This window comes from Balaenoptera borealis (assembly GCF_965194805.1).
Source record: "Balaenoptera borealis genome assembly, chromosome: 15".
In the NCBI taxonomy this organism is placed as follows: domain Eukaryota; kingdom Metazoa; phylum Chordata; class Mammalia; order Artiodactyla; family Balaenopteridae; genus Balaenoptera; species Balaenoptera borealis.
The window spans coordinates 9,883,433-9,903,492 of NC_138871.1; the positions used below are offsets into that span (position 1 = coordinate 9,883,433).

The following is a 20,060-nucleotide window of genomic DNA, read 5'->3' on the forward strand; positions in this document are numbered from 1 at the left end:
TGGACACCTTGCCAGTCATGCCATCCAGGACAGGTCTGGCCTTGGTTATGGCCTGGTCCTCCGAGGTAGAACCAGAGAAGGCCCCTCCCCCCAGGTTTGTCGTCAGGACTGAACTTCCACTACCCAGAGATGCTTTCTTCTGAATTAACAAGCTAATGAGCTTCCAGCTACAAGAAAACAGGGCAGCCGCCCTCCCCCGCCAGGCCGCCACGCCCTTGGGCCTGGGGTACCTTCCACTTCGGCTGCCACCAAGGGGGTGCACCTCATAAAACACACATGGGGGGGTGCCCCGCCGTGATCTGTGCCCCCCATCCTCCCTCCTCCCCCAGCGCCCTCGGGGGCTTTTCTAGAGCGCTTCCAGCTGGTCCCACACAGGCCTGTGGGGAATGCAGGGATGAGAAAGGGCAGGAGAGCGTGGAGGTCAAGGACACCCCAGAGCAGGGCTCCCCACGTGGGCCTCAGTGGGCCCGACAGTGGTGTGGGCACATGGGCAGCGGCTAACTCTCCCTGAGAATGTCAGGGAGTTTCCAGAGATTCTTTGGCAGTGCATCAGACCCAAAAAAGGTTAAGGAAGGCTTCAGGACGACCCCGCCTTGTCGGCCACGAACTCTTCAGCCTGATAGGTTTCAGCTGTGGTTTTCCTCATGCTGCAGAGTGGCGAGCCCGAGGATGCGGGAGTTTGGAAGGGGGAAGGAGGGGATCATTTCAAGCCTGGAGGAAGGCTGAGTAGCTTGCATTTGAGAAGAAGCAGTGGCAAGCCATCTGAGCTGGCTCAGGGCCTCACTCTAATCCCATCTTGGTGAGGGGCTCACACCACCCCTACCCACAAGCCTTGGGGGTCTTCCGGACCTTCCTCAATTGTTTCACACAATCCTCTCCACTCCAGGCCCAAGTTCACACCCCTCCTCCTCAGTACCCAAAACCTGGCCCCATAGAGCCCCAGTTTGTATGTTTCTTCCGGACCCTTTTGGGCCCTGGTTCTGCCTGCCCCTGGCTGAGGGGCACAGAGAGACAGACAGACAGAGACAGACAGAAAGATGTTCAATACAGTTTCAGGGTTTGGGCCCTTGCTCCGCCAAGAGCCCCTGCCTGTGAGGAAGGCCCCCTCTGGGTGGAGGTGGGTCTCACCAGGCATGTGGAAGCCCCTCCCCACAGGAGCTCAAGAAACGTCTGTTGCCCCAAAACAGTGCTTCCCTGGACACCACAGCACTCGGGTGTCACCATGAGCTGGCACAGCTGTGGAATTGGAAAGCCACCTAATGCAGCCTTATTTGTGTCTTCCACTGGCCTTGGAAACCTCTTCCGCTGCCCGCCGTCCGGCGGCTGGATGGAAACTTGGCAGACCCGGGATGCCGCTTGGTAGAGAGATACGGCCATTCACTTCACCTCAGACAACAGTCTCAGCTGGGGTCCAGGCCCTGCTCAAGGCCAGCCCTCCTGCTGCACAGCCCGGGCCTCCGCCCAGCTCAGGTGGGCTGGGGCCTCCCACTGGAGCTGTCCTGAACCTCACTCTGGGTTTGGAAAGTATACCTCTCCCTCCTGCGGGCACCTCCATGGGTCCTCAGAGCCTGGCCACCACTGGGCACCTCTGCACCTTCCCCCTGACTGGGGTACTTCACGTAGGTCTCAGGGGTGCCAAGGAGCCCCACCCCCCCCAGGCAGCTCCATCTCAGCACAGCTGAGGCTTGTCCACCCCCCCAGGCAGCCTCCAGCTGACCCTCCCTCCCACGAGGCCCTTGTCTGGGCCAGCAGCCCTCTTCCTGGCTCTGCCGGCAAAGCAGCCAGCCTGTCTCTTGCGCTCTAGACCTCGCAGGTGGGGCTGGGACGTGTCTGCTGGATTTCTCAAACTGCAGGGGACACCTGGAAGGCTCTGAAGTCTTTCTTTAAAGCCCCTTCCTTCTGGCTTGATGCGAAGGGAGGGTTCCCCACCCCTCCCCTTGGGCTCATCTCACCTCCCCCAAATCTCTCCCCCAACCTCAAAGCCTGACTCCTGGGTACCCTCAGTATGGTGAGAGCTCGGGCTGCTGAAATTGTGCATCGTTGGCGGGCAGAAGTCAGAGGCCGGGTGGGGTCATCTCTGTGCACACCCTGCCTTCCCCTCCCCCGGTGCTGCAGTGCTCAGTGTTTGTAAGATGGGTAACTGCTAACTGCTCCAGGGGTAGCACATCCGCACATCCGTGAAGTGTAAGGAAGGATTAGGGGCCATGGAGAAGAGGCTTCATTCCAGCGTTCCTGGGGTGTGGCCCAGGCTGGCCACCAGCCTCCTGGTTCAGTCCCTGCATTCAGGTCTGGAGAGACAGGGCACTAGGAGCTCAGAGCACAGGCCCTGGGTCCAGGGGGGTAAGAGGGACACTGACCTTGACCACCCAGAGAATTCAGGTATCACCTGAGTTATAAAGTTGCCACCATTATCAGTTGATTCTTTGGGGTAAGTTGTGCCCTTTCTACTCAGCCCACGTCCAGTCCTGTGCCTTAGTTTTCTCAACCATAAATAGGTAAATAACAGTGTCTATCTTGTAGCTAATACATGTGAGCGCTTAGCACACTTCCCAATTTATACTCAGAGCTCAATAAATGAAACTCTGTCCCCTCAGGTAGCCTGAGCAGGCCCCTAGCCGTATGGCCCTTCCTTTGCACACCTGGAGCCAGACGGAACTACACTGGCCAGCCACCCGGGACCTGACACCCTGGCCCATGTAGCATTTCTCTGGCAGAATCTGCCACTCGTTGCTCATGGCCTTTGCTCTGGGATGGCCAGGCTGGCAGAACTCCCAGGGCCTCCAATCTGTCATCCCTCCTGCCACAGGGACAGCAAGGACACTTGGATCACATCTCCTGGGAGACGGAGCCTCCCTCCCACACACCCACAGGGAACGCGGGCTGACAGCGTGCCCAGGAGGAAACCTCCAGGGCCACCCGGGTCAGGGCATCTGAATCAAGCCCTGGCGGGGCTTCAACTTATGGGACCTTGAATCAGCCACAGAGCTTCTCAGAGCTTCATCTGCTCAACCGTGAAACAGGGATGACGGTCCCCACCTGCTTCAGGGAATGTCGTAAGAACAGATGAGACTGTGACCTCGAAGGGGCTTTGTTTCACACATAAAGTAGGATGAGCATTGTAGGATCTCAGCATTTTACAACTGGGAAAATATGTAATATACTTCTCTCTGTGGCTATTTCTGTCTGTCACCTGCTGAGTGCCACCCCCCACCCCCCAGGTTACCAGAGCCCACATTGATGCTCTGAACTGAGCTCCTTTGAAAAGTCCATGTGCAATGCCCTAGGCCAAGGTTTCTGGATACTAAATTCAATGAGTGGCAGCCTTTTCCAATTCACAGGGGGAAAATCAGTTAATTTTTTTAGGACTATTAACTTCTGATCATGCTGGACTAGGTAATTTGGACTAAATTCCCAACTGAGGACAACTAAAAGCTGCTCAAAAAATATATTTTTTAAAGTTTGATTCAGGGGTATCAGGGAGCAAACAAGGCAGTAAAAAAATCACAGGGCCAAGATCTGGGAAGAGAAGGAAACCCGGAGATGTGTGCTGGCAGCTGGGGTTACTTTCTCCCTAGGGGGTCTGCTGATCCCAGAAGATACTGCAAAGGTGCTGGGCAGAGCTGTTAACAGCCTCTGGGACTAAGGAGGTCAAAACTAGGCCCACCAAGAGCAGGGGGTACCCGGCAAATCTTTCATGCTTTGGGTTGGGACCCCAGAGGGTTTCACCCCCAGAATATGAATGAACTAGAAATAGACAAGTGCTCCAAGGGACTGCAAATCATCTCAGTCCCTGAAAGTAAAGTAAAACAACCTGGTTTGCAGGATCCCAAGGCATCTGCCCGAGGTAAACATAATCCTCATGGAGCAAGGTGATTTCATTCTGTGCCTCAAGTTATTTCTACAGGTTTTCATATAAAATGTGTGGCACTCAATTTTTGCCAAGTATGCGAGGAGACGAGACAATACTAACAAAAACCAAGAGAAACAACAGACACTGGAAACAGACTCACAGAGGCTCCATATTAGGGAGTTATTGAACTTTAAAATAACTATACTGAGTTTGCTCAAATACATAAAAGATAAGACAGGCAATTTTGATAGAGAACTAGAAATGATTTTTTAATCATTTTCTAGTTCTATTTTTATCCCATCAATCTCATTCTTAAAATGCAGGGTGCTACAGTTCCCCACACAGGGCAACAGATGAAAAGCAAGCCAAGAATCCTCTGGGAAAAGCCCAAAAGAGGCGACTGTGCTACATTCAAGGATGCTGGTCTGACAGTGTGCTTGCAATAGTGACAATACATTGTGTAGGCACCATCCCAATTTCTAGTAGCAAATTTGTTGCTGGTTTGCAAGATGCAACTAAGCGTAGACACCCTCTGAAACTCAGCAGACTCTAATCTTGAAGGGCTTTGCTCCTTTGAACAGGGACCCATCTCCCTCTTCGCTTAAATCTGCCCAGACCCAGCTCTGCCCCTGGCCCAGAGAAGTCATGGCAAAAAAAAAAAAAAAAAGCAGCATTTGAGTATTTGTTTTGTGCCAGGCCCCTGCCAAGGCATTCCCACACATTGTCACATTATTCACAACCCTAGGAGGCGGCTATGACTATTTTCCCCATTTTATAGGTGGAAAAACTGAGGTCTAGGGGACCCACGGACCATGTTCAAGGTGCCCTGGTTACCAAACGTTAGAGCCAGGTGTGAACCCAGGTCTGCCTGCTCCCAGTGTGGGCCCCACTCCCCACCTGCTGATTGCTGGGGTGACCCCTGGATGCCTGTGGTCAGAGAAGCCCTTGGATTCTCCTCTCCACACTCACTCACTAAGCACCAACCACATCCAGGGCCCTAGCCTGGGAGAGCTGAAAGATCCAAGGCCAAGACTTAGCCAAGTGAGAACACTTTAATGGATCCGAGGTCCTATCCACCTCTTCTTCTCTCCCCTCCTCTTCCCCATTTCTGGAACTCAGGGTCCAGCACGCAGGGAGGGCACAGGGATGGACCAGGGGTGATACCCAGTCACGGGCATAGGATTGAAGAAGGGCCACAGTGCAAAATCCTCTTGTGGCCACCAGATCTCTCCTGGGAAAGCTGGGTGGCGACTGTCGAAGAGGATACCTTCTGGGGAGGCGAGCGGGAGCCCCCGCTCCAGCCCACATCCCAGGTCCCTCCTTAGGGAGTCAGTGCTCAGAGAGGAGCCACGGGACAGCAGTGTGACTTCCAGCCCAAGGTGCAGACGGGGGGCTCAGCCTTCACACGGGCCTCCCACATCCCCTGGGGGCCAGACATCCAGGCCGGGGTCTGTGGAGGGTCCTGCCCCCTGAGCAGTGGAGGGCTCAGGGGCCACGAGGCAGAGCCTGCAGCCGGCCCAGGCCCAGGCCATGGTGGCCCCTGGCCTGCTTGGTGGCTTTACCTGACTAGTGTGGTTGGGCAGGAGGGGTCCCTGTGGCCGACAGGTAGTGGCAAAAGGTAAAGAGGGGACAAAGTGGGGAAAGGGCTTCCCTGGGGGGAGGAAGTGAGGGCTGGGGAGGGGACAGAGTGAAGTGGGGCAAGTGGGATGTCAGAGGAGAGGAGGAAAAGGGGCAAGGAGCTTGGAGAGGTGTGGGAGGCATGGGCGGGGTGGGGGGGGCAGATGGGACAGAGTGGGGCTGGGCAGGGCCTCTGTCCTACCCCAGGGGCTGAGGAGGCTCCACTAGGCGGAGAACAGGCCCGTCCTGGAGCTAATATCTTGCGGCAAGGAGGGTGAGGGAGACACACCTGGAGGAACCTGTTGGCTCTGAGATCCAACAGAAGGTAAGTGTGTTTTTGAGCGTGAATGAAGGGGTCGTGAGCAGAAAGGGGTGCAAAGGGAGTAGCAAGATGGGCTCAGGGAACTGGAATTGGGGGGCAATCCAGGCCTGGATGCCAGCCTGGGCTCTGGTGGCAAAAGCGACAGCAATCCTCTGGTCCAGGCCAAGTCGGCAGGGAAGGCAGGCAGCCCCGGGCATCACCTTGCGGCCGTATCCCTGCTGTGGATTAAGAACAAACAGGGGAGGGGGAGGGGGAGGGAGGGGGAGCTGAGCTCAGGCCCATCGGTCCCAGCCAAGTCCCAGAACCCTCCTGCCCTCCTGGGCCCTGGAGACCCCAGATCCCAAACCCTTCCCTTCCCTTCTCAGCCCCACCCTTGGGCACCAAGGAATTAAGCGGGGGGAAGCTCACTCACTGGGGTCCTACAGCTTCAGGGAGGTGACCCGCGGGATGTGGAAGAGCTGAGTCTCCTCAGAGCTGGCGGAGCTACAGCATCGCAGGGAACGAGGGAGTGAGGCCCCCAGGCCAGACCCTGAGCCCCGCCACAGGAACAAGCCCAGAGCCCGGAATCTCCTGCCTCAGAAGCTCTTCAGGGGTAGCAGGAGTGCCCCAAAGCTAGGTCTGGTGGATGTGCTGCAGCAAGAAGGATTCGGGGCAGACACACGGAAGAACTTTCTGGCCCTGGAGCGCCTCAGATTGTGTGACTCTTCAGGGTTGGGCGTAAGCCTCCCCTGCCTGCAGGTCTCAAGAGGGGGTGCAGCAGGGGCCGGGCCCAGCAGCTGGAAGGGCTCCTTCCTGGGCCCCTGCGGCACCCCACAGGCCTGGCAGCCTCCTCACCTGAGGCGCTTCCGGATGGGACGGAAGTATTTGGAGGTCTTGACAGCAAAGATGATGCTGGGAATCAGGAGGAAGGCGCACCAGCCCAGGCAGAACCAGAAGGCGTTCTGCAGCAGAGGCGGCGAGGTCAGCGCACCGTGCCTGGGCACTGGCGTTTTCCCACCCCGCTCTGCACCCCCAGTCCCCCCGCTGACTCAGTGTGGGCCACGGGGACGCATTCTCAGAGCTGAGGGAAAGGACGAGGGTGCAGGCCCGGGGCAGGGCCCCGCTCACGCTGCCCCTCCCATGGGGGCCTCCACGTCCACGAGCCCTGATGGGCTGGGGGGCACTCACCCAGGGATCAGCCGCCATGTCACACAGGATCACACGGCCGTTGTCCAGCGCTCCGGAGAGGGGCTGGCAGGTGGCGATGCGCTGAGTCACCTGCGGTGTCAACATGAGGCAGGTACATGCAGACACACCCAGACCCACAGGTGCTCAGAGAGAGGCTGACAGGGACACAGACAGGCCCAGGGACACAGCGGGGAGCCACTGCACAGCCGAACACAGACACACGGATGTGGCAACACAGAGAGGGGAGGACACGCTGCCATCAGCTCATCGCTCACCTCCTGCCCTTCCGACCCCGTTCACCAGCCTGGGTTAAGCCCCTACTGTGTGCCCAGAGCTGTTCTCTAAGTCACACTCTCACTGGGAGGCGACACGTGTGCACACACACAATGCACTGCACACAAGCACATACTTGCACACACACATACTCGCACACGCATGTACAGACACACTCAGGGTTAAGCGAGACCCCTGCCGGTCCATTGTGGGTGGGAGACAGCCCGCAGAGGCTGTGATCAGCAAGGGCCCGCAGGAGGAGGTGGACTTCGAGGGCAGGGTGGGCCTCAGACAGGCTAGGCGAGGGGACCAGCACCAGGAAGGGCGGGGGGCCAGGTGTGGACAGCATGTCCTAGAGAGCCACAGCCAGCCCGGTCCACGCTCAGGCCTCAGAGAAGGGCTATGGCAGAGGTTGGGGGATGGACAGAACCCAGCCAGCCAGATGCCAGGTTTGGGAGTTTGGGTTCAATCCTGAAGGCCTAGGGCACCCCCAGGGGCTCTCGGGGGGCAAAGGAGGTTGAACAGCTGGTACCGCTGGAAGCTCGCCTGAGGCCAGGAGGGTCTGAGCCCCCCACTCACCTCCTCTCTCACCCAGGCCACGTACTGGGAGAAGTAGCCCATCTCCCGGGTCAGGAAACACTCACTTTCCTGCAGGAAAGAGAGGAGCCCTGGGCTGGTCGAAGTCCCAGGGCCAGCAGCCCTGTCCCCCATGCCTGGCACCATCAGGACAGGCCGAGCTGGGTTTCCTGCGAGCCACGGTGAGGGGGCAGGGCTGGGCAATCCTGGGGTGGGAGCCCTGTGAGCCTGAACCCTTCAACTCACCTCTGACTCTGAAGCCGCCCCCCCACCCCTGCCCCATCCTCCCACTCACATTCTTCAGGATACGGGTGGCCCAGGTAGGCAGCTCTCCTTCCAGGTGAGTGACTCTGTCCAGGACATTTGAGGTCTCCGGCTGGGGGAGAGGAGAGAGCTCAGTCAGGGAACAGCTGCTCATGCACTCATCCATTCATTAACTCAACGTGCGACACACAACGTACTCACCTTGGGATGGGCGGTGTTAGGCCCTAAGGACAGAGGCCAAATATGGTGGTCCTCAAGGATCTGCTCACCCACCCTTCCCACCCCACCCTCAACTTCCAGGGGGACTGGGCAGAGCAGGCGAGGTCCCAAGCCAGCTGGGCCCGCACGTCCTTCCTCCCTCTGCTGCCCACCTGCTCCACCCCCCCCCCCATCCATCCCCAGCAGCCACCTGGAGAAGTGGGGCAGAGGATGCCAGGGCATGGACACTGAGGTTGAGCTTAGCCTGTGAAAAAGAGAGCAGGGCTGGTCAGGGGACAGAACTGGTAGGAGGGAGGGTTCCCAGCATCCCTCTCCTCTTCCTTGCCCCCTCCCTGCATCTCCTCTCCAGGTCCCAGACTCCTTGAGCCTGCAGACTTACCACAAGGCTCTGCTGGAGGAGGAGCTTCTCCTGATGGAGGTTTCTGAGCCCCTGGGCCTCCTTCTGCAGCTGCTGCCCCAGCACAGTATTGCCCTGAGGGGAAACAGATCAGAATGGCACTCTGCCCGGGCCGAGACAGCCTTTGCCGACACGTCCTTCACCAAACTGTTCGACCAGACATACTGGAGGGATGTGGAGAGTGCTGGAATCGGAGGTTGGGCTCAGAGGCAGAAAACTGAGGCCTCCTTAAGTTCCTTGGCCAGATCTGGGTTTGGGGGCCTGAGCCCAAGTTCCAAGTCCAGCCCTAGCTTGCTCTGAGCATCGTGGGGGGTAGGGGAGGGGTGTCTATGAGATGTCTTGAAGAGAACTTTTTAAACTCTCTATATTTGTAAATACAAACTGCTACTTTCTCCAGTACATTTTAAGCTTCTAGAGGCAACTGTCATGATATCTGATCCATCGGGCTGTCCTCACAGCATCTGTCCCAGCAGATTCCACAAGCGGTGTGCACCTAGCAATGCTTGCCCAGCTGTGTGATGTCAGACCACATCTGAAGTCATCTGATCTGAGGTGGGTGATAATCCACTTTAGAGATGAAGACACTGAGGCCCAGAGATGAGGAATGATTTGCCCAAGGCCACACAGCCAGTTGGTGGTAGAGCTTGAGCCAGAACTGATGCTACAGAACCCTTCATCCCAGCCGGGGGTCCAGAGTCTCAGCCCTCGGTGGCAGGAACCCTCAGTCCCCTCCCCAATCCAGGGACTCCCACCCCGTCCCCCCTCCCAGGCCTCTGGCTCCGGCCTGCCAAGTGGGGTCTCTGCTCCCTTCTCACTTGGGTCTGGGACAGTCTCTCCAGCTCCTGGGCCAGCTTCTCCACGCTGATGTTCACCACAGGCTTCTGAATCTGGAGACGGACAGGAGAGGCCAAGAGGGGATGAACCCCGGCTCCCCCAGCCCCAGAATTCCCAGTCTTTTCAAAAGCACCCACACCAGCTAAGTCTATTGTGACACATCAGTCACAGTGGGTTTGACCTGAAATTGTGAAACATGAGATATTTTCCATTAGGAAAGAAAAAAAAATGAGGCGCCCTCTGGTGTAACCCAACGGAGAGGTGACGTCCCACCAGCATTCGGCACAGCAGTGGGTTCAGGACCATGGACAGCAACACACGCTGTTGGGTGGAGACACACTCATTCTCGCCCAGCCCAGGGGCTGGCACCTGGGGCACATGGTCTGGAGACATCCCCAGCAGAAGAGGCCCCAGGGACATGTGGAGGAGTCCAGGGACAGTGGAGGGCCAAGACAAGGTGAGACAGCTCCCCGACCCCCAGCTCCTCTGCGGGCCCCTCTGCTCTGCCGTGGTCTGGCCTGAGGTGCCCACTGCTGACCTCAACAAGGAAGCCTGGGTAGTGGATGCTCTCGAGCCCACTGCTCTGCAGGGCCTCCAGGTCCTGGCGGGCGGCTGGGCTCAGCAGGTCCAGATTCTTCACGTCCACTTTGAGTTTCTGCAACTCCTGCTGCAGCTTGGCAGTGTACTGGGAGGGAGGGAGCAGGGTGGGGCCGTGCTCAGTGGCTGAGCCAGGACCCCAGAGCTGCTATCCTAGGTGAGGGGTCAGCAGGCCCTCAGGGCCCTCCTTCTGGGTATCCAGGGCCCCTACCCTGGACACTCCCAGCCCCACACAGGCTCCCAGCAGGCCTCTGCTCCCCACCCATCCGCAACTCCACCTTACCCCCAGCAAGACCCAGCTCTCCTCCAGCACCTATCTGGCTACTGGAGAGCAGCACAGACCTTCCCAGGCCACCCAGAAGAAAAATAGCTTCCCCGGCCCATCTTTATCACATCACCTCGTGTTAAGGTCTTCACAGCACCTGTGCGCTATTTACTTATCTGGGTACTAGTTTACTGCCATCAGCTCCATGAGAATGGCACCTTATCTGCCCACTCTGTACCAAACGCTCAGCGTCTAGACCAGAGGCTCATGTGTGGTGGGTGCCGTACAAATTTGTTGAATGTGTAAAAATGAGTGAATGAATGAATGAGTGAATAGACACAATCATATTTCTAAGACAGAGCACAGTTTAAAAAGGGACTCGACATTTTCCAACCATTGCTGGGAGAGATTTAAAGGGCATGAAATTCAGCCCCAGTGTTTCACAGGTGAGAGGCTGAAGACAGGGAAGAACGTCAGAGGATGGAGCCCCGCTCAGCTCACCTCTCGCCACCCCGCACAGTGCCTTCCCCAGGGAGAAAAGGCCCATCCTCTCAGAGGCAGGGGTCTCAGAGCAGCATTTCAGGCACCAGTAACACACAGGTAAAGGAGATGTCTCAAGGCGGGCAGAGCCCTCCTGGTGCCCGGGAAAGCACACCTTGTCTTAATTATCTCTGCATCATCAGCTCACTATTATCTCCTTCGAGGACAAGTTCTCCTAAGGTCACATTTGGTTTGTTGCCAGATGGCCCCCAAGGACTGCCCAGTCCCTCTGGACCTGAAGCCCTATCTGTCCAGACTCTTCTGTGACCTGGACCCCTCCCTTCCCTGGACCAGGGCTGAGAGCCCTCCCCTTTCAGCCAGCAGAGCACAGGGCCTCCCCTCTGCTCAGGCCCCCTGCTGCAGCCCTCCGCGGCCAGCCTTCACCCTGTGGCCTTGCACCAGGACAGTGCCTGCTCAGTGGACCTCTCCTCTGATTAGAGACACTGAAAGAGGAGACGGCTACGGCATTAAGGAAACTGCCCTAGGCTATAGTTTAAGGCATGGAGTTGGGACTGAACTCTGGACCACTTGGCTAAGCTACCCTGCAGACTAGGAGCAGGTGGTGGGTTCAAGAGGAGTCGGAAGGTTTCTGGAGACAAGGCAGAATCAGGAGTTAGCAGTTTAGGAGGGGTGGGGGGAGAAGCAGGTGGGCGAAGTGTAGTTTTCCCAGGATATGCTTGGGAAGGGCTCCCGGGGGGCCCTGGGGGCCAAGGCAGCTCTCCTCCCACCTCATTTAGGCGTGAAGAGAGGAAAGGAGGGGGTGTTTTACAGCTTCTGTGCACCCTCAGGAGAACCACATTCTCAAAGTACGTCTCCTCTCATGAAGGAGCACCTCCTTTTCTTTGTTCTAGAACTGTCTCTTGCCAGTGTGAGTAAAGTTCTCCAGTTCTACATACCAAGTTCTGGCAAAGCCCAGTGGTTAGGGCACAGGCTGTGGGAGCCCTCCTCCAGTGGTACCCAACTTCATCATCGTCGTTTTCACTGTCACACCCCCTCGCCAACCTCCCCGCTCCCAGCTGGAGCATCCAAATCAACGCCTGTCCTCAGTCAGGACACACAGCCTAGTCCTCTCACTCACCGTCACCGCCCCGTCCGGCCTCAGCCGCTCCTGTGTCCGGTTCTTCCGGGAGCACAGTGCTGAAAGCTGGTCAGAGCCTCCAGGCATTCACGCACTCACCCACACACTCTGGAAGCTGCCCTGGGCTCTAGCCCTGGGCCAGGTCCTGAGCTTGCACCTGGGTCCTCTGCCCCTGAGGCGCCTCAACTGCTCTTGCAGACTTCTTGGGTTCAAGGAGATGGTCCCTCCAGCAAGGCAAGACCAGAAGAGGGGGGATCTGCAGGAGGGCTCCCCACTGTGTTCCAGAAGGTTCTCTCACCTGGCTGATATCCAGGTGCTTCTCCAGGTCATAGGAGTCATTGAGCTGCAGGACCGTCCAGAGCGCAGCCCCTTGCTTGCACTGCCTGGGGAGGAACGACAGGCATCAGAGATGAGAGGAGGGAGGGCAGGTGGGGGCTGACGTCATCCTAAAGGGATGCCCACCTCAGCACCTCCTCACACCCCGTCCCCCAGCCCAGGCTTCCCGCTCACTGATAGGCCAGGAGGACGCTGAGTTTCTTCTTCAGGCCCAGAAGTTGGGACAAGTTCATGGATGACGGCAAGTTCCCCGGGGTGTCTGCAAACTGGGGATGGGGCACAGAGGAACGGGCCTGGAGCGGGGAGCAGGGGGCAAGGCCACCCAGCTTCCCAGGGCCTAGTCCCACGCCGCCCTGGCACAGCAGAGACCACAACCCTGTGACTCCAGCCCACACCTGCCTCTAACTCAGATCACTCCTGGGCCCTAAATCCTGGCAGGGACCCTCCCCATGAATCTCCAGGAGGGTGGCCGGCCTGGTCTTCAGCAGAGGATCCAGGCCAGCATCTCGGCTCACCTGCTCAATGTGATAGGGAACAAGGATCCCCAATTCCCAGACTCAGTGTTAGGAGGGCAGAGGGGCTCAGGTCTGGGTGCCATCCTTCGAGGTCCCTGCCTGGGGCCTGGGCAGCCTTCCGGGGACTCACTGGCTCTTTTCTCTCACTGGTGCTTTTCCATCTCTTTCCTTAGCCGTCTCCATCATTCCTCCTGTCTCTCTCTCCCTTTTAACCCCTCGGGCTCCTGCTTCCTTCTAAGCCTCCTGCTCTGCCCACATCTCTCTCCACGTCCCTCTGGGCCCCAGAGCGGGGCAGGCCCACCTCATATAGCTCCCCGCTCTCCCAGCTCCGGCACACCAGGGTCTGCACGTTGCCACCCACCAGGAAGGTGGCGAAGACAAGGAGGATGAGGGGCGCAGCGAAGAGGAAGCTGAAGCCCACACCCCTGGGGAAGGCGGAGGGACAGGGTTGAGACAGGAGGGAGGATGCCCTGGACCATGCCCTCCATCCCCATCTCCATCCCAGGGCCAGCGTGGTCAGTGAGTCAGCCCCGGGGCAGAGCCCTTCGGGGAGGGGAGCCGGAGGACTGAGCCTCCAGGGCAGGAGAGAGGACTCAGAACTGCTCACTGCCCCCACCTCCTCCTCCCCCCTCCCCATCTACCGCTGGTGCCCTGGCTGGCCCTGGCAGCCTAGAGGAGAGCGCAGCTGTTTTGCTCAAAGAGCCAGGGCTGCCGGCCTCTGGGCCGAGGATACATGGAGGTGACCAGCTCCAGAGCTCAGCCTCAACAGGGCCACCTGGCATGGCCAGCCATGACCCACCAGCAGAGGCAGCAACCTACAGCATCTGAATAGGACCTGTGCCACTGACCAAGGCTTCTTTGTGAGACAGGCATGGCCCCATGCCAGGATTTGAGGCTTGGAGAGTGAAACATGGGCTGGATTTCGCTCACCCCTTTGGCCAGGCACCTTTATACAGTGACCCTCCTGCACAACTGAATGTGGCAGCCCTGGCCGTAGAGACTATCTAGTTCAGGGCTGGCAAACAGATTCTAGCTCTGGTGCCACCTCCTAATGGTAGTGCTGCCTGGACACTGGGTTAAGCAGGATTCTGAGGCTGTATCTGGGCTCAGAGAGAAAAGGTGCCTATTAATTATTAAAGTTGCCACTGGCGTGGGAAGGGGAAGTGCTTCTTATTTGCATTCCTGCTCTAGGCCAGCCCTTTTATACAAACGAGGACACTGAGGCCCAGTTGGGTTATAATTTGCCCAGGGCCACCCAGCAAGTCAGCCCAGAGCCAGACCAGAGCTCAGTCTCTTGATCCCCAGGACTCGCTCCTGCAGCTACACCAGACGCTGCCCATGGGCATGAGAGGAATGTGCCAGCCCGGGGGCGGGGGGAGAGACCCTCCCCCTCTCCCCAGCCCTTCTTACACCATGAGGAAGCGGGCTCCAGCCTCGCCCTTGGCTTCCGAGTGGCTGGGGTCTTCCCTGTTACAGAGCCCCCAGATGCCCAGGTTGAGGCCCAGCAGGTTACAGACCACCACAAGCAGGACCACAGAGCACAGCACGCAGCCCACAATCCACCTGCCACAGAGAAGGTGGGACGTCACGGAAAGGGCAGTAGTGGGCACAGGAGGGGCTGGTGGAGGACCTAGGGCTGGGTGGGGCCACTACCCCAAGGCTGAGGCTTCAGAAGTGTGACTTCCTATAGGGTCCCCAGGCTCAGATCCCCAGGGCACACAGCCAAGGTGGGGACACGGAGGCCCAACGAGTGAGGGGTCTTGGCTTAAATGGAGGCGGAGACTTAGTATAAGGAGGGTTGATGAGGGCTGGAAATTGGTTCCAGGGTGGCTGAGGAGCTGAGCTGCCCATCCCACCCGCCCCCACGGGTTCCCAGGCACCTGTATTTCTCGTATCTCTGCACCTCCTTCAGGTAGGGGCGGCTGCTCTGTTCCATCTCCTCCAGGTGCTTGGCTCCAGCGAGCAGCCGCCTCCCAGCCTGGGAATGCTTCGACCAGTGTCCTCAGCTCTCTAGGCTGCTGGGCCACCACCTTCTTCAGCTCTGCCCAAAGCAGCAGGGGCTTACGGGATGGGGAAGACCCCCAGGGGCCCAGGGAGGAGACGGATGGACAGAAAGAACATCTGAGACGCACAGAGGTGGTTTGCTCTCTGTCCAGGCCCCGCCAGGAGGACAGCCTCCACCCCCCCCCCACTACCCCACCCCTCTCTCAACGAGCCTCGTTGGTAGGGGTGGGTGGGGGGGCATCCTAGACAGCCAGCCTGGCCCCCGGGCAGGGCCTCACCTCTGATCACGTCGGCCGTCTGCAAGGCAGCCAGAGCCGGGAGGGCGTTGAAGGTACTGTTCTCCTGCCGGAACCAAATGCAGCTGTGCCTCCTGCTCTCCGCCCGGGTGTCCTAGCTTGGGGGACCCCTGCATCACCAGGTCCAGTGGGAGAGCATCCCCCCTCGGTGCTCCCAGCCCAGGAAATCAAGAAACAGGCTTCCCTTTGCTCTCTTGGTCAATGCCTTCTTCTCCCCTCCCTCGGCCTAGCCTGACTCAATTCCCCCAAACATTGCTCCTTTCTGTCCCCACCCCTCTTGCTTAGACTATTGCAGTAGACCCCTAGCCATCCTCTTATCTCTCCCAGCCGCTCTGCACAGGACCGCCAGGTCTATTTCCCTAAAGTCCAGCTCCAGTCTATTCTTCCAGCCTCAGGCCCCATTTCCCTCCTCCTGGAACATTCTGCTCTAGTTACCCAGCACGACTGACTCACCGTTTCCCCAACCCCGGCATTTTCCAGGCCCCGGGTCACAGGTGCTGACTCATGCTGCACCTTCCCCCACAGCCCGTCTCCACCCAGGAGAGCCCGCCTGTCGTCTGGGGCTCAGCTTGCGTGCTCGCTCCTTGGCCATCCCAAGACCCCACCCACTGAGGGTACTAGCTCTTCCTTCTGAGCTCCAGGCCCGCCTCCCCCACCAGACCCCGTGCACACAAGGACCAGCATCGCGAGCCTCCAGCCCAGGGTGCCACGTGGTAGGTGAGGCCCTGATGTGACCCAAGTCTTAGGTTCAACTGGGTTCCCACCCCCAAAAGAGAAAAACTGAGGCCCCTCACATTTGAGTTCCCAGCCAGGCTGCGAAGAAGTCAGGTAGACTGGGGCAGGCACTCACCTCCTGGACCATGCTGGAGAAGTTGGCCTCTGGGACACCTTTCAGCCGCTGCAGGGCGTCGTCCACAGAGGGCACCTGAAATGGTTTGAGGGGGTTGTTATGACACAGTCCTCGGAGAGGCCTGGGAGGGGTCCTTGGGGAAGGATGGGGGCAGAGGCCTCTGAATACTCGGTGTCCTCGCGTGCGAGATGGGGACCACCACAGCCCCGAAGGCCCTGCGTGGCAGTGAGAACTCAAGAAGCGAAGTCACATGAGGCTCACGGCACAGCGCGTGGCCCAGGGAAGCTCTCACCCCACTGCCAGGATGACCATCATTAACCCTGGGTGCGTGGAGAGGGGAGGGGCAGCCCAGGGAAAGGGACCAGGAGTCCGCTTCAGGAAACACCCGGAACAGAGGCTGCCCAGGGATTCCTGGAGCCGCGGGCAGAGCAGCCCCTTTCGCCCCAAGAGGCCTCAGTCCTGGGCCTGCACCTGGCTGAAGTCGGCTCCCAGCTCCAAGGCGTGGGCTCTGTCCAGGGCCTCTGCACAGCCCCGGCAGCCGGGCTCCTGCAGCAGGGCCAGGAGGCGCTCCCGGTGCCCCTGGACAGCCGGCGCCAGGGCCTGCTGCCCCTCCTGAAGTTCCGTGGAGGTGGCGTTCAGGGCTCGGAGCTGGTCCACGGAGACCTGCAGGGCTGCGAGACCCACATTTGGACTGAGTGGTCTCCACTGCTGCAGCATCCTCGGAGACCTTGCAGGAGGCAGAACATCTTTCCCTCCCAAACCCAAGGGACTGGTGGTCCTTAATCTTTGTAGTTATAATGGAAACTGCCCTGGGGCACGTTAAGCCAGGAGTGGGCAAAGGTGCCAGAAGGGATCCTAGGATAAAGCCGTGAGAAAGTCAGGGGTGGGGACCGCTGACTTAGTGTAAGAAATGCAGGGCTGGGCGAGGGCGGGGCCTGCCCCCCAGCGACACTCACTCTGGCCCAGGCTGAGCACGGAGGCCAGGACCTCATACACGGTGCTCTTGAGCTGGGTGTGGATCACGTTCCCAATGCTCCTGCTGACACCTGGAGAGCACAAGGCAGTCTGCAGGGCTGGCCCCCAGGAGACTAGGGGCCTCCCCGCCCAACCATCCTCCTCCCCTGGGTTCCGGAGGGTGGTCTTGCGGCAGAGTGGCCGCCGTGCTCCCCAGCTGGACCCTATCCCCGCCTCTGCGAGGGTGTGCCCAGGTGGAGCCCGGGATGAGGGGATGAGAGGCCTCCCCAAGGCAGGCCTGAGCTGGAACCCTCACCATCCAGTTCCTCCAAGACTTGCTCCTGAGGAAGGGAAAACTGCTGTGCCATGGCCTGCAGCTCCTAGGCAAACACAGGGCCGTGAGGCTGCTCTTTCCTGTCACTGGACGCCCCGGCTCCCGTCCCTTCCCCAGCCCTCATTCCCCCACTACCCACCACAACTGGGCCTCCGTCCTGAGAATACCATGGGTGCTGTCATGGATTACAGTGACTCTCCAGCAGGGGGCAGTCAGGTGCGTGCTGGAAGGGGCACCCTCTCTAATTTGCAGGCTATGCACGAATTTGCAGGACCTACCCTGCTCTGTCCTGCCCATGGCTGGTGCTCATGGGGGGCATGTGCGGGGTTACTTGGTGCTCACCTGGGGGACATCGGAGACCAGACCCCGGAGGCTGAGCAGAGTCTCCGGCAGGGCCTTGGCACTGGGGCCCATCTGCTCATGCGTGCGCTGGTTGGTGACAAAGGCAGTGACCACGCCGATCCTGCAGGGATGGGGGAAGAGGAAGGGGCTGGCTGGATGCCCGTGGGCACCTTGGGCCTCGGCCCACGCCTCCCGCCTGAGCTGGGCGCCCCTCACAGCAGCACGAGGGTGGTCAGCAGCAGGAAGGCCACGAGGGTGCCTCGCTCGCAGGCCATTGTCTTGTGCTCCATCTTCACTCGGCCCCCACAGCGCCGGCGGCAGCGGCAGCAACAGAAGCAGAGCCCAGCGGTGGGTACCACCAGGAGGTAGAGGCCGGTGATCACGGCACACACCACGTAGCCTGCCTCATACCGCACCACCTGGGCAGGGCAGCAAGGCGTGAGGGGCTGTCCTGACCCTCCCATCCCAGCCCCCTCCCACCTGACTCCAGAGGGAAACCCGAGCGGAGGGAGGCACACGCGGGGGCGGGGCGGCGGGGGCACTATGCACACATCTCGCATCTCCTTTAACTCTTGTGAGGGGCACCGTGTCCTCAGTGTTATTTACCATCCTACAAACAAGGGAACTGAAGTCCAGGGAGGCGAGGGCTCCCTGCAAACCCCACAGCCGCTGAAGGGCAGAGCCGTGGTTAGAAACCAGGTCCGCGGAGGACTGCAGTGCTCACGGAAAAGGGGAAGGGATGCCAGAAACCCCACCCTGGGGCACACCCAGCAAGGTGGGCTGAGCCCAGGAGGCCCTTCTCCTTCTTTGGCCCCTCGTGCTCACCCCTGAACGCCCTCCCCCGGCAGCGCCCCCACTGCTCACCTCATCTGCCTTCACGGAGGATGGCTCATTCAGCAAGGCCTTTATCAGCTCTAGGAAAAGAGTCAAGCTGGGTCTGGGGGCGGCGACTGCCCTGCCCCTGTGTCCACCCCCGCTGCCAGGCAAAGGTGGGCTCTCCGAAGGGGGTCCTCCCACCACCTCGGCACCCTCGGAGAAGGCGGTGTCACCACAGCCCGGAGCCCCTGTGCCTCAGCCGGGCTACAGGAGGCTGTGTCTGCAGGGAGGCCTGGCTCACCCCTCCTCCTGGGCCCCCCAGGTAGGCCCTGCAGCGGGGAAGCCGGCAGCCCGGTTAAAAGCAGCGAAGGGGCCTGGCCTAGCAGCAGCCCTTCCCCTAAGAGGCAGGGGACAGGCTGGGAGCTGTCCTGCCGCCCCTCCCGGTCCTCACAACCACCACGGCGCCACCAGACCCAGAGAAAAAGCTCAACCAGCTCTTGGAGAACTTTGACTGTAACTTCCTCTACCTTAGGACAGAGAAACCGCGGCTCAGAGAGGAAAAGGGGCTTGTCCAAGGTCACACAGGAAGGTGATGCCCTGGGTGGCCGGGCCTTCTGGGGAGGAAGATGGGGCGGGGAGTGCTGCGGACCCTGCCCTCCAAGTGCCTGCCGACGGTGGGTGCGCCCCTTGGTGGAGAGGAGATTAGGGTGCAGAGTGGGGACCTAATACCCGCCGAGGCCCGCCCGGGGGAGGGGCGCACTCACCGGCGGGAAGGGGGTTCAGCTGCACCACGGAGAGGAAGCGGCGCACGGTGCCGTAGAGGGGGTCCAGGGGCCCCGGCGCGCGGACGCGAGGGGCCAGCCAGCGGGTCTTGGCCGCCGGGGCGAACGCCAGGCGCTCCGCCGGGCCGAGGGCCCCGCAGTCCGCCGCGCCCGCCCGCCTTAGGGCCAGGGCCAGGGCCAGCCCCAGGCCCAGCAGGGCCGCCAGGAGGCCGGGCGCACGCACCATGGGGTCGGCCGGTGGGCTGCGGGCCGGGCGGACGGGGCTCAGGCGGCCGAGAGTGCGGGCCGCGCACGGGGCAAGCCGTGCATCCTTCACCAGCCTCCGTCCCGCTGCTCTCGAAACCGGCCCGACAGGTTTGGGCTACCTGGGCACCCGCCCGGAGCGCGGCCGGGGCAGGGGCGGAGGCCTGGGCTGGGGGTGGGGTTTGGGGGGTGGGGGGCAGGGCCTGGTCCGGACCCGCTCCCAGCGGCCTGGGGTGGGAGCCTGGGCGCCCTCTTCCCTCCCCAGGTGCTCCTGGGAGGGCTGCCTCCGGAGCTGGGTGGGGAAGGCACCTCAGTATCTCTGGGTTATCTAGGATGACCCAATTTCAGCTATTACACCCTGCGCCCAGACGCAGCCGTCAAATCTGGGGCCTGGGAAAACAACCACCCCGTGAAGGTCTGGCCCAGAGTGCGGCAAGACCAGCCGCCAGGCCCAGGAACCAAGCTCCTCCCCCAGCTCCCTCTGGGGCCTGCTCTGTTTCCTGGGGTCATGCCTGTGCCCGTGCCAGGTCATTCTGGAGCACAGAGGCCACAGGGCTTTGTCCAGAGCGGCTCTCTGAGGGGCCACTGA

At 60.0% G+C, this 20,060-nt stretch overlaps 1 protein-coding gene across 1 annotated transcript; it reads right to left on the minus strand.

Moving 5' to 3' along the window:
- Nucleotides 1–4,022: 4,022 nt before the first annotated feature.
- On the minus strand, nt 4,023–19,604 carry PROM2 (prominin 2). Its single transcript, XM_082356204.1, is given in 25 exon segments — nt 4,023–6,007; nt 6,202–6,272; nt 6,624–6,730; nt 6,957–7,046; nt 7,809–7,877; nt 8,101–8,181; nt 8,479–8,532; nt 8,668–8,760; nt 9,501–9,572; nt 10,058–10,204; nt 12,298–12,382; nt 12,510–12,601; nt 13,152–13,275; nt 14,261–14,413; nt 14,731–14,795; nt 14,797–14,891; nt 15,133–15,196; nt 16,001–16,075; nt 16,472–16,671; nt 16,957–17,046; nt 17,271–17,334; nt 17,631–17,751; nt 17,847–18,049; nt 18,495–18,544; nt 19,211–19,604. Coding segments are annotated over 24 exon segments (2,502 nt in total). The 5' UTR covers nt 19,455–19,604; the 3' UTR covers nt 4,023–6,007; nt 6,202–6,208.
- Between the last annotated feature and the right edge of the window lie 456 nt (nt 19,605–20,060).